The following is a 13,816-nucleotide window of genomic DNA, read 5'->3' on the forward strand; positions in this document are numbered from 1 at the left end:
TTTCGATTATATATTAAGATTAATATAAATTTGGATAATTACGTGAGAAAATAATATCTCTATTATTCAACTTTTTTCACAAATATATATGGAGAAGTGCATATACGTTCCTTTAAATTGGAAAAAAAATCATCTGAAATTGCAAATTTTTTTTTTTTCTAACTTTATAGTTATTTGAAATGTTTTAAAAGAATTAACGCATAATCGCACAAATAATTAAATTATTAATTAATTAAAAAAACATACGAGGAAGGTTACCGAACGACAATAAGCTTGGGGTGGCAACGACAATAGTCCTCAGTTTTGCGCTGATAGCCGAAAACAAAAGCCCTAGACTTGGAAAAAAGAGAAAAAGAAGCCAAATACCTCCTCATCTTCTTCTTCAACTGACATATCGGCTCGCACAGTCGCACACAGCAAAAGACAGCACCACAACCAACCAAACATGGCAAAACCAGGATCAGAACCCACCACCGGACAACCACAAAAGATCCGGTGGGGAGAGCTAGAGGAAGACGACGGAGAGGATTTGGACTTCCTCTTGCCGCCAAAACAGGTGATTGGGCCAGACGAGAATGGGATAAAGAAGGTCATCGAGTACAGATTCAACGAGGATGGCAACAAGATCAAGATCACCACCACCACTCGCACTCGCAAGCTCGCCAACGCTCGTCTCAGCAAGCGTGCCGTGGAGCGCCGCTCGTGGCCGAAATTTGGAGATGCCGTGCACGAGGATGTGGGTGCTAGGCTTACTATGGTCTCCACCGAAGAGATCGTCTTAGAGCGCCCTAGGGCTCCAGGTTTGTTATTTTCTTTTTCTTCATCGTTGGTTTTCGATTTTGGTTCGTCGTTATTCGTATTGAGTTTGAGTTTGTTGTTTTAGGGTTTTTTAAGAAAATATGGTATCGAATTGGCCTAGGGTTCTGTTCCTTTTTTTTTTTTTTTTTTTAAATACTGGGAAGGTAGTACAAGTAGTTTTTAGAAATTGGTTTGTTTATGCGAAGATTCATTGAGCTGTTAGATATTTAAATTGTCTCATGGCGATACTTAAAAAAAAAAAAAAAAAAAAAAATTGAAACTTTGAATTGGGAGTGAAGCGCAAGGTATTGTTTTTTGAAGCATTTTAGGTTTTGTAAGGAAATATGATCTCTTATTGGCTTTGGCTTCTGTCTTTGAATTTTGTGAAGGTGCAAATTAGTTTTTAGCAATTGGTTTTATGCGAAGTTTCATTACACTGACGTGTTTTTTAAAACTTTTTACTGTTAAATTTTTTTGGAAAATAATTTAATTGGCAATGATTAAAAAGTGTGGAACTTTGAATTCGGAATGAATCGCAAGGTGTTGTGGGATGCTGAAAAGTGAAAATGCAATCATTGTTAAGTATTTTCCTTGCATATTATTAGTACTTTCTGAAGTTGGTATGTTTGGTTTTTGTGAAACTGTTCTTCAAGTAATTCTTCAATTACTCTTTTTACTCTTTTGTTGAAATTTGTGATATCAACCGGGGATGGATTTCTGTTATGATGTTTTTCCTTCCCTTGAATTGTTGTATCTGTGCATGGTTGAGAATGTCATGAAATGAACGAACCCGCTAAATTGGCTGCCTGTGGATGAATAATTCTTTATAGTGTTTGGTATAACTTACTATTATTCAGTTTTATGTAGGTAGTTTTCCCATATCATGGCAATCAGTTACCCACAAAATCGGTTGGCTGATCATTGTTCTTCTGTTGCATTTTTAATTGCATTGGATTATTCATTTTTGTGAAATGTTTGTGCAAGTATGTTAGTATAAATGTATCATTGCCACTAGCATATCAATTGGTTTTTAAGTATCTGTTGGAATTAATCATTGGGGTATATTGTTTTCGCCTAGTATCTAGATTTGCTATCTCTTCCTAAAAGCTCTTTTACTACATCATGTTTGCCTTTGCTCTAGATTTTATTCTTAAATACTCTGAATATTGGTTACAACTAAATCTAAAGAAAGGACTGGAATAGTGAAATGATATCTGAAGTGGTAGATACAGTGTATTTAAATGCCATCATCATCATCATTCTCATTAATTTTGTTCTTGAACCATGCAATCACAAACAGGTAGCAAGCAAGAAGAACCGAAGGCTGCAGGAGATGCGAATCCATTTGGAAAAGGAGGTGCAGTTCTCATGGTTTGTAGGACTTGTGGTAAGAAAGGTGACCACTGGACTTCAAGGTGCCCATACAAGGATCTTGCTCCACAGACTGAGGGATTTGTTGATAAGCCGGCTATAGCAGAAGGTACCGGTGCTGCTACTGGCACTGGCAAGAGTACGTACGTTCCTCCAAGCCAGAGAGCAGGGGCAAGTGGATCAGAGAGAAGTGGAACTGACATGAGAAGAAGGAATGATGAAAACTCTGTCCGGGTCACCAACCTTTCAGAGGATACTCGGGAGCCTGACTTGCTTGAGCTTTTCCGACCTTTTGGTGCTGTAAGCCGAGTTTATGTCGCTGTTGATCAGAAAACTGGCATCAGCAGAGGATTTGGTTTTGTTAATTTTGTGAACCGAGAAGACGCACAGAGGGCTATTAACAAACTCAATGGGTACGGTTATGACAATCTTATCCTCCGAGTTGAGTGGGCAACACCAAGGACGAATTAGAGATTCCCTTTGCAAAAAAGAGAAGGATCCTTTGATGCTTATAAGAATATTTCCATAAGAATTTTGACTGGATTTTGGTTTTGCTAAATTATGTTTAGAGACGCCTGTTGAATCAATGTTTGTTCAAGATTGCTTACCGATGTCGTTTTCCTTTTTTTTGTTCAAATATATGTTTATATGATCATGTGGATCTGGCGGATGTATCTGCGCGAATTTGATGAATTATTAAGATGACATGAAGAGTTTAACGGATTAAACTTTTCAAATGGTATGAGATTACAATTGCTCCAATTGCAATTGTAATCGCTCCTAACTGTTACTGGGAAGGAAGTTTAGGTAGATGGGACAAAAGAGGTGCTAATGAGCCTACCCAGCGTGCATAAATTTATATGCAGAGTCAATAGGCCATGTCCAATTCATGTTTTTGTTAGTGGTATGTGAATCTTGTATTCTACTGTTTGTTTGAGGCATTATATTCAATTCGATTCTTAGAAATCAACTTGAACAACTTTCGATACTTATAGCAATTCTTTTTTTTTTTTTTTTTTACTTCTGATGAACATTTATTCATCAGCTTTTTGCTAGATCGACCAAAGTACAATAAACTTTTTTTGCATCTCAAACTTGTGGGATAAAAAGCGAGAAAAAGAAATGAAAATGGTGCTGTTGTTGCCATGACAAGCTGCTATTGATAACTTTGAAAGTTTTACTGGGTATAGTGCCACTACATTCATTTAGTACCATGCACTTTAAGAGAAGACATTACCAGAAGTAGAAAGAAGTGGGGATTGGATTGCCGGAGGAGAAGTGGGATTGGAGGTGGCGATAGGACTCATTGCAGAAGTTGAAGAGAAGATACATTCGGTCAAGAAGAGTTGGATTCCTGATGAAGTGCTGCCGGATGTACCCGATGGAAGTCTAATGTATGAGGACCCTGCTGCCATATTTTCTTGGTTGCCATTTTTGTACTGAACGATGACTTTGTAGACAAAAGGTATAAGGCCCTCCAGGGGAAACCCGGAAAAGAGGAAAGAATATGGTGTTTTGTGGCGAAGAGGAGGTGGGAGAGATTTTTCTGGTGCTAGGGAGATGGTGGTTTGTCTGGTTTATAAGAGAAGGTAGAGATGGATAATTGTATAGGAACAGTTAAAATGTCAGTTTCTTCACACCTAGAAGTGACCCCTGTAAGGATGTAATGAAAACTAGCTTCAAACTGCAGGACATATTTTTATTGTATATTCCATGGATAAGCTTATCTAAAAATAAGTTAAACAGTAGGCACTCCTTGAATCTTCCCCTGATTGGTTGGAATTGCACATTTAAAAGGTATGGTTGGTGGATGCTTGATTTCCCCTCAATGTGTATAGATCTTTCATGCTTCACTTCCTTGTGTTGATTTCCTGATTAGCCAATTGTTTTATAACATACTACTTGAGATTGAGATGGAGATTGAATGTGGTTTTGTAGATTTCAATAGGAATGAAAAAGTGGGGAATACCATGTGGTCTTCCCAATAGCAGTAAAATCCTAAGTATAATAGTAGACCTATACATGCTCAAGTTGTTTGGTATGGGCTTTTTCGTTTTTTGGTAATTGTTTGGTATGGCCTTTGTTAGATCTGGAAGTTTAATTATTTATTTATTTATTTATTATCTTATATTGGGATTGCAAGATTCAAATTTTGAATTATTGTATGAAAAAAAATAGTGATAAAACTTTGGAAATTCACTTATCAATACCCATAAACTCAAAGCTAAATTGGATATTCCGGCCTTTTGAGCCTGTGGGCTATCATAGTAGCATTTTTATTTTATTTTAGTCATAAAAATTTTCTCACCATTTCACTCTTGTATGGTTGCTATTGTGTAGTCATACTGGGTGAGACAATAATCAAAAAAGGTGGCTAAATTTAGGTAGGAAAAAGTCAATGCATTGCCCTTGCCTGGATCTCATCATCCACCATTAATGAGAAGAAAGAAAGAAAGAAAGTTGTCCTTGATTCTCTCAATTAATATTTTAGGATTTGTGCTTATTTCATTGTCAAGCTTGACAAAGCATGCGCTTCAATGGAATTACTTGGAGGAGGGTATAATTTTATGTGCAAGGAAAATGATTACTCTTAGTAAGACAAATTACTCACTATTACCAAAAAAAATAAAAATAAAAATAAAAATAAAAGGGACAAATTACTCAGTGTTTGCACTCCCATGCACTCGGCACCTTAAATTTTCATTAATTTCGTTTTTATCTTTTCTAGTATGAAATATGCTAACATGGGTTTTGGTATTTGGTATCATAATCAAACCCTTTTTATAAAATTTTAGGTTTGAAGTTTCCCATTTGAAAATTTTCCAATTTCCAATCATTTATATATATTTTGTATCTAAAAATAAGTATAATAAGTTTGAGCAAATAATGACTCTCCACCCATATACATAGTCATTTGGTAGATTCATCTCTTTTTATTAATTTTTTTTTTAACATTGGATTAGGAAATTCCAACTCTAAATTTTTTCCCAACAAACAATAATTTTACTATTACACTATTTATTCGCATAGAAATTTTTTATCTATCATTCCTATTCCTATTTAATCATTGATAAAATTTTATTACATTTATTATTTATTATTTTTTTAATTAATTTTTTTATAGAAAAAATGACTTTATATTAATGACAGAATTAAAGATGGAGACATGAAAAAGAAAAAGATACTATATAATATATAGATATGAGATTCAGAGACAGAGCATAATTTACTTGAAATATTGTATTTTCCCCTTCCTAATAAAAAAGGGGCACAAGGAAGAAATAAATCCAGATATACATGGAAGCATTTAAATGCCAACAACATGTAGACGTGGCTTGTTGTGTATCCCATAACCAATAAAATGGACATTTTTATAGTAATTGAGTGGTCATAAAATGGGACAGCCCTTACACTTAAAATTCTTCCCTTTAAATTTAAAAATTTCAATTACGTGATATGGTTAGGCAAGTAACAACAAAAACCTAAACAAAGAAAAAAAGGAAAACAGAAAGAAAAAAAGAAAAAAAATGTCATTTAAATAAAATAAAAAAGATTTTTTTGGCTAATTAAAAAAAGAAAAAGAAAAAAAGAAAAGAGATTAGATGTGGAGGTTTTAGTGCCGCACAACTTCACATGGTATTTTAAAATCAAAGAAAATAAATAATAAGAAAGGCATGGCACGTGAAAACCCAAAAACAAAACATACAAAGCTGTGTTCTGGTTTAGCTTCCATATGTATACGTATATAGGCGCTTTTTAACTGGGGGAGGAACACATATTGAAATTACATAGAGAGAGAGAGAGAGAGAGAGACTGCAATTAAGGACCAAAAGAAAAAGAAAGTAAACAAAAATCCCCACCCACTGGCTCCTGGAGGAGTTGGACTGCACAATTATTCTCAAATCTCTCTTCGTCGCCATTCGCTTGTACTCTCTGTCTATATATATAAAGGCCCATATAAGCCCAGATTCCCTTCGACAGTCTGTCTCATCTCGTGCTGTGCTGTGGTGGCCCTTCTGCTTCATATGCCTCTTCTTCTCTCTTTCTCCATCTCTATTTCTAACACTCTCTAATCCACATTGCTTTCTCCTCCCCAACTTCGAAGAAGGCTCTTTCCCTCTCACCTCTCATGGGTTCGATCATCGAATCTGGGTGGCTGGTATGCCCTCTCCTTTTAACACCCTCCCCACCTGGTCCCTTTTTTTTTTTAATTATTTTTTTTTTCCTTGGGATTTTTGACAAGTTGGTCTGCACCTTGTTTGCTTTGCTGCTGACTTATTGTCTTTCACCGACTTTAATTTTTTTTTTTTTTTTTTTTTGCTTTCTGTTGCCTTAGATTTGATCTGTTTGTTTAGCATTGCATGTTTTTTGAACCCCCATTGTTGTTTTGTGGATATACCATACATGCATAAGATGCCGGGTTTTCTGCTTATCCATCGGATGTGATTTGTTCACGTGGTTGGTGGGTTTTGGTTATTATGATAATCTCTTTTCACTATATGGGTTATTGGGTTTGTATGGGTGAGAGGGACTGTGGCGGCAGTGTATATAGTATTCGAAATTTGGTACAAAGGTTGAATTTTGGATGTGCTTTTCATATTCTAATTGTAATTCTTCAACGGGATCGGGGTGTCTGTATATATTCAAGCCAATTAGTATTTGGCCTTAACAGACTTAGATGTGAAGCAAAATAATAAGCTTGATATAGAATTCTTAGATTTTAGGCAAGTAGATCAAAACAAGGTAAAAAAAAAAACTAGCTAAAGGTATTTATTTAGATTGAAAATTGATGCTTAGGTGTTAAGGTGTAGGATGTGGCAATACGATGGTTCTGGATTACCTTATGCAAAGTACACACTGCTTGTGATTCTGATGTTCAATATTTAATAGGGCGTTTTGAACAAGATGCTTTATTTAGCTATGAATCCTCTTTTCCTGATCTTTATTAGCAGGAGTTCAGAATCAAGATTTATGTCGTTTTGTTTTTCTCTTTGGTGTTGGATAACAGGGAATAATGTGAAAAGGAGTTCAAACTCTAGTGGAGAACCGAACCACTGTTTTTTGTCTCTTGTTAAATATAAATAAATAAATTGGTTAGTTAATACATCACCCAATATGAATTCATTTGATAAGTACATATGACCATATGCTATTAGATGATGAAAAAATATATATATGAGCATCTGAAGCATGTTTAAATATCAAAACATATTCAGAATATTATCTGTAAATATCTATATCATAAAGAAGAAAGGCACGAAACATGTGCAAAAAGATTTTATGCAATGAATTATGTTGGAGATAGCCTTCGTATAGTTTAATGGGCTTGCATGAATTTGGTCTGAAGCCTACGCACAAGCAACCCTGTACTTTGGTGTCATCTTATGATGGAGACTAAAGGAAGGTTATGATTCTTGTAACTTTATGTCCACGCCCTTGTTGGCCCCTGTTCATTATTAGGGAATATATTTTCATTTGTTCTTTCTTTCAAAATGACTTTACTCAGAATTTCTCCTTTGGAAACATCGAAATTATTCTTTAAATGATGGGAAGTGGTTTTGAAGCAATTTATAACTAATTCTATATCATTCATGCTCTAATTGAAGTTCCAAGTTATTGATTATTCAACTGTACGAAATTATTCCTTTTTCCTTCTGTGATGCAGTATCTGATTACACATTTCAGTGACTTTCAACTGGCATGTCTTGGAAGTTTCTTCCTCCATGAGAGTGTTTTCTTCTTATCAGGACTTCCTTTTATATATCTTGAGAGAGCGGGATGGCTTAGCAAGTACAAGATTCAGGTTTAACTCTTTAAAAGTACCTGTTATTAACAGAAGCCAGATTGTTATTTGCTCAACTTTTCAAGCACCATCAGTGCTATTCTCTCGTAAATAATTTCATCCAATTGTATATATGATAGGTTTACTGGTAGATTTTTATTCTCTGGAAATGCCTTTTGTTGCAGCATTCTTTACCATGTGCTAATTTAAAGCAATTGAACAATTGATGTAATCACTTTAGCAATAAAACATGACTTCAAAGCAGAAAAAAGATCCATGCCATCCATTGTTGTTTTTAGTAACTTGTATAATCTTTTATCTAAGCTATGTTACTCGGACTTTCCACTCTATCCCACCATTACCATGTCAGATATTGGATACTAACAAGGGCATGGCTAGTGGATACTCCAGATACGTGGAAAAACTTTAAAAATAGAGAGATCCAACACTTGGACACATCCCCACACCCAACACTGACACCACCCAAGTCCGAGCAACGGAGATCCAAAGCCTACTATATGCATATAGCTCATTTGACCACTGCACTACTATATGCATATAGCTCATTTGACCAGTGCACTCTTATTCTTGTTCGCTAAATTTGTTTAATGTAGTGTCTTAACTTGCTTCTAGTTTGATACAGACAAAAAATAATAGCCCTGCAGCTCAGGAGAAATGTATAACTCGCCTATTGCTGTATCATTTCGGTGTCAATCTACCAGTTATGATTTTCTCATATCCTGTCTTCAGATACATGGGCATGCAGAGCAGTCTTCCTTTGCCGTCCTGGTATTTTCAGGTTCTTTAATGCTAAAACATCTTTTTTCAAAACAGTATGAAGTTGGATGCTATCATTGGAATAGATATATGGCTCCACCCAACTTGATTTTGTTTGATGTGTATCTCTTGAGATGCATGGTGACCCAAATTCTTGCTTTGGTTTTGCAGGAAAGTAGTCTTAACGCAGATAATTTTCTACTTCATCCTTGAGGATTTTGTATTCTACTGGGGACATAGGATTCTACATACAAAATGGTTGTACAAGCATGTCCACAGTGTCCATCATGAGTAAGTGGGAAATTTTTTATACTGGCATTTTTTGGGTGCCTTTATATTTTTTATTTATTATTATTTTTTTTAATAATTGGTTCTGTAATAATCTAATCGGTGAGATAAAACTTCTTGGTTGTTCTTACATGGGCATTAAACATGTACAGATATGCTACACCTTTTGGATTGACTTCTGAATATGCTCACCCTGCTGAGATATTGTTTCTTGGCTTTGCGACCATTGTTGGTCCTGCCATCACTGGGCCCCATCTAATCACCCTTTGGTTATGGATGGTACTTAGAGTGCTGGAGACGGTTGAGGCTCACTGTGGATACCATTTTCCATGGAGCCTCTCAAACTTCTTACCTTTGTATGGCGGGTAAGTTTTTTGTTGTTCACTGTGCACCGGTTGCATGTGGTATTGTTTTCATAGCTTAACTGTGCTGAAATATTGCATGCAATGTTCTGCAGCGCTGATTTCCATGATTATCATCACCGCTTGCTTTATACCAAGTCAGGCAACTATTCATCTACTTTTACTTACATGGACTGGTAAGTTTTTGGATTTACTGCTTAAAGCAGTTGCATATTAAACTCTTATATGGTTCAAATATAAATTGCTCAATGTATCAGTTTGTATTTCTTAAGTAACCAGTGAGGGCAGGGTGGAAATGGCATAGTGGATATCTAGTAGTTTTCAATAAGTTGATAAAGTGACATACAGATTAATCTTCTTGCTAAATGAATTATGGACAACGTGCCAGTCGTTCAATAAGTTGGCTTCTTTCTATATTTGAATAGTCACTTCATGCATGCTTGTTTGAAGTTCCCTGTCCTTGTGTTATTTTTTTACTTCGTCCTGGATGGTATTAATTAGTTTAATGTGGGTAATATCTACTCTCCCTTTCTTGGGAGAGTATGCGAATCTACTGTCTTTATAAGAGCCTAGCTGAATTTACCTTCCTGGTTTCTTACAAGTCGTAGCTTTGAGATAATCACAGCCAGAATTCCTGTTATTATTGGAGTCACAATAAGGCATTGTTATGGCTAGATTTAATGCAGTTTGGATTGGAAATCATAGGTAATACACTCTTGAGAGATGTTAAATTAGATAATGCTCTAGGAATTCTGGATGAGGAATGTTATATATGGTTGTCGTGCTGACTCTTTAAGTGTCCAAAGGCTTCTCCGTAAAGAATGTCATGTTGCAGGAATTTTGAACTTTTGTACTCTGCAACTTTAGATGTTTTCACCTGTTAAATATTCTTGCTCTGTGCCTTTGCTTTTGGCATTAATTGTCACTTTGCAATAAAAAACCATTTTGTATAGGAAAAAAAGAACGGCTGTTTATTTAACAGAAAGGGTAGAAACCAGTTACTGATCATGTTTTTGCTATTGAGTATGCTGTGTCTATGTGTACTTAAATAATGCCTGCAAGGTAGTGTAAATGTGGTTAAACATGTTCTGATACTCTCATATATGTTATTTCTGAGTGAACAGGATATTTGGGACTGACAAGGGTTATAGAAAGTTGAAAGCGTTGAAGAAGCCAGGAATCGAAGAAGATGGCATCAAGGAAATGTAATAGTTTCTTTGAGGAACTAGGCGGACATGATGAAAATGGGTTCTTTGATTTTGGAAGAGTTCTCATGTTGGTGAGCAACCACCCCTTTTTTTTATTTTTTTGTGTTTAATCGATATGTTAATTTTAGCTTTAGAGCTTCGTGGTAATGTGGAATCTCAATGGAAAGCCTTCTGTGGAAACTCTGTACCCCTCCTATTCCTTTAGAATGAATGAAGTAGTTGTACACTTTAATTCTTTACCTTTTTTATTTTTATTTTTTATTTTCAATGCTTATTTTCCTCTTTGCCCCACTCATTATGCTGATGTACTTGGAATCCCCACTCTTTGTTCACTCAATATTCGTGGGGAAAAAACGCTTTCTTTATGCATCAGAATATCATTAGATCTGTGACAGTTTCTCCTAAGAAAAATATGATAATGAATGGGTATATTTTCATCTTCCAAAATCTCCCGCTAAAATATTCCTTTAAACAAATATTAAATATAAAATTGTTTGTTAAAAGCTCAAAAACTTGCATCTGGGTTCATGAGTTCTTATATGGACTTTCTTTGTATTTATGAGAATTGTATGATTTTTATGTCATAAATAATAAGGTAACGCTATATGATCAAAAACATTTATCAAATCACAAATGTTAATATATTATTAATTGCCATATTTATATAATTTAAATGTAAATAAATAAATTAAATAAATAAATAAATGAAAAAAAAAAAAAAAAGCTAATTCAATATACTACATCGTTAAGTTAGTAATTTGGTACTTCTAAAAATTATTGTAAAAAATAATAAGTTTATATATTCGAGAAAATAGAGAATTGCATGGATCAAACTACCAAATCCCCTGGAATTTGATACTTTTGGATCCATCCAAATTTTACTCTTCATGTGATCCTAATAATAATAATAAATCTTGAATTAAACTTAGTTTTGAGTAGATGGACCAATTATGGGAAGGGACCATGGATAGAAAAGCAAAGGGTGGTGGAGCAGATTAAGACCAATATATGGTTGTCAATCTGTCTGTGTCTTCCACCAAAACAATCCAATCCTCTTTTTCTGTAGAGAGGTTGTAACACATGAGATTTGAATGATTGATGAGCAACATGTATTTTCCAACTCTGGCTGTGCCACCGCTGCTTTACTTTCTGCCCAATTCCTTTCGGCCCCATTTCCGGATTTCCTGATTATGACCATTATCTTCACTCTCACAAATTTTTTACATCCCCCAAATATCCTTTCTTCTTAACAAACTTATTCATGGGTTTTTTTTATTATTATTATTACTTAATTTAATTAGCATTTTTCAATATGTAATTTTATTTGGTAATTTTTTTGTTTCAGTTTTGATGACCCCCAAAAAAAAAAAAAAAAATAGTAATAATTTTAGTCAACAATTATATGCTTTTTTTGGATGTAATACGACTACATGTGTTACTTATTTTCATAGGATAATTCTATTATAAGGATCTCGTATTTAGTTAAACAAATAAAATTTATATGGTATGTATATATATATATATATATATAATATTGGAAATGAAAGGATGACCATTTTATGAGAAAATAATGGCTTTTATATTTGGAAGATATTACAGAAGTACTGAAAATTATTGCTTGTATGTAACAGTCCAGCCCAGATCACCCGCATGCAAATATTATGCTCTTTAGGTCTAGAGAATTCTCTTACAACCAGCCCTCCCGCATGCAGAATCCTCTTACAACCAGCCCACCCGCATGCAGATATTATGCTCTTTGGGTCTAGAGAATCCTCTTACAACCAGCCCTCCTGCATGCAAAATCCTCTTACAACCAGTCCTCAAGGGTTTCTTACAACCAGCCCTCCCGCATGCAGAATCCTCTTACAACCAGCCCACCCGCATGCAGATATTATGCTCTTTGGGTCTAGAGAATCCTCTTACAACCAGCCCTCCTGCATGCAAAATCCTCTTACAACCAGTCCTCAAGGGTTTGGGTCTAGAGAATCCTCTTACAACCAGCCCTCCTGCATGCAAAATCCTCTTACAACCAGTCCTCAAGGGTTTAAAACGCGTCTCAGTGGTTAGGGGGAATCCTCTTCCAATCCCTACCTGCCAGTCCCATTGGCCCAGGCCTCCTAGGTCCAACCCAGATATTGTCCACTTTGGAAGATAGGTGGTGAGCCCAATCCTACTCCTGTTTTACTTTCCCTCATGGGAACGCGTCTTCAAGGGAAACGTATCCACACGCTTATAAGTCATGCTTTGTTTCCCTTTCCAATCGATGTGGGACTTCACAATCCTCCCCCATTGGAGCCCAGCTTCCTCGCTGGCACACCAATCCGGGTACTAGCTCTGATATCATCTGTAACAGCCCAGCCCAGACCACCCGCATGCAGATATTGTCCTCTTTGGGCCTGGAGAACCTCTTACAACCCAATCCTCAAGGGTTTAAAACGCGTCTTAGTGGTTAGGGGGAATCCTTTTCCAACCCTTACCTGCCAGTCCCACTGGCCCGGACCTACAAGACCCAACCGAAATATTATCCGCTTTGAAAGCTAGGTGGTGAACCCAATCCTACCTCTTATGGTTTTACTTTTCCTCATGGAAACGCGTCTTCAAGGGAAATATATCCACACACTTATAAGCCATACTCCGTTCCCCTTTCCAACCGATGTAGGACTTCACATTGTATTTAAATTTGAGAAGTGTTTTTCATGTAAAATTTTTTGATAAAAAAAATCTAAATCCTCAATTAATGTAATCGAAACGATATATATTTATCTTTTTAAAACCTTACTATTTTCTTATATCAATATCCAAACACCCTTTTTATACTCTACCTAAATAAATCAATGCTGTTTGTAAACAAATACTTCTCTGTCATTATTAAAAATTTCTCCCTCATTAAAATTTTGCTATCCTAATTTAGCCTTAACCGTCTCTTTCCTCAGGCCCAATTACCGAATCCAACAAAACGACATTGCATTTTTTCTTGCTGTATTATACATCACTGGCATATTAAACTCATATCATTAGATGTTTGTTTGATAATACAGAAAATTTAATTTGGATAATTTTGAAATTCGCACTTAGATCCAATTCAAATTAATATATTAAAATTTAAAAAGAATTTCCTATGTAGAATTATCATTTATTTCAAAAAATGATGAAAAATAAATTTTTATTTCATTTATATTTTTCTGTAACACTCCCTCCTCATTTTTTTTTTTTTTTTTGAATCGGGATCC

At 35.3% G+C, this 13,816-nt stretch overlaps 2 protein-coding genes across 4 annotated transcripts; both read left to right on the forward strand.

Annotated features, from left to right (window-relative positions):
• Positions 1-278: 278 nt before the first annotated feature.
• Positions 279-2,830, forward strand: LOC107410920 (uncharacterized). Its single transcript, XM_016018408.4, has 2 exons — positions 279-800; positions 2,099-2,830. Exons 1-2 carry the CDS (start codon positions 446-448, stop codon positions 2,638-2,640), a joined length of 897 nt encoding a protein of 298 aa, XP_015873894.1. The 5' UTR covers positions 279-445; the 3' UTR covers positions 2,641-2,830.
• A 3,030-nt stretch (positions 2,831-5,860) lies between these two features.
• Positions 5,861-10,825, forward strand: LOC107410870 (methylsterol monooxygenase 2-2). 3 transcript variants are annotated; one of them, XM_048468899.2, is made up of 8 exons: positions 5,861-6,328; positions 7,178-7,262; positions 7,835-7,972; positions 8,585-8,740; positions 8,900-9,019; positions 9,169-9,381; positions 9,474-9,554; positions 10,503-10,825. In XM_048468899.2, the coding sequence occupies exons 3-8, from the start codon at positions 7,893-7,895 to the stop codon at positions 10,585-10,587; spliced, it is 735 nt and encodes a 244-aa protein (XP_048324856.1). In that variant the 5' UTR covers positions 5,861-6,328; positions 7,178-7,262; positions 7,835-7,892; the 3' UTR covers positions 10,588-10,825. The 3 variants fall into 3 exon arrangements, with proteins under 3 accessions (XP_048324856.1, XP_048324855.1, XP_015873842.1); XM_048468898.2 differs by lacking the exon at positions 7,178-7,262; XM_016018356.4 differs by lacking the exon at positions 7,178-7,262 and having other exon boundaries at positions 5,862-6,328; positions 8,595-8,740.
• Positions 10,826-13,816: the final 2,991 nt, after the last annotated feature.

This window comes from Ziziphus jujuba, chromosome 10 (assembly GCF_031755915.1).
Source record: "Ziziphus jujuba cultivar Dongzao chromosome 10, ASM3175591v1".
NCBI classification, from domain to species: Eukaryota; Viridiplantae; Streptophyta; class Magnoliopsida; order Rosales; family Rhamnaceae; genus Ziziphus; species Ziziphus jujuba.

What these genes read in the sequence shown, in the direction of transcription:
- LOC107410920 (XM_016018408.4), top strand. Translation starts at nt 446, where the DNA reads ATGGCAAAACCAGGATCAGAACCCACCACCGGACAACCACAAAAGATC. An exon ending in AGAGCGCCCTAGGGCTCCAG is followed by an intron (nt 801 to 2,098) that starts GTTTGTTATTTT and finishes AATCACAAACAG; the next exon opens with GTAGCAAGCAAGAAGAACCG.
- LOC107410870 (XM_016018356.4), top strand. Translation starts at nt 6,299, where the DNA reads ATGGGTTCGATCATCGAATCTGGGTGGCTG. An exon ending in TCATCGAATCTGGGTGGCTG is followed by an intron (nt 6,329 to 7,834) that starts GTATGCCCTCTC and finishes TCTGTGATGCAG; the next exon opens with TATCTGATTACACATTTCAG. An exon ending in ACTTTTACTTACATGGACTG is followed by an intron (nt 9,555 to 10,502) that starts GTAAGTTTTTGG and finishes CTGAGTGAACAG; the next exon opens with GATATTTGGGACTGACAAGG.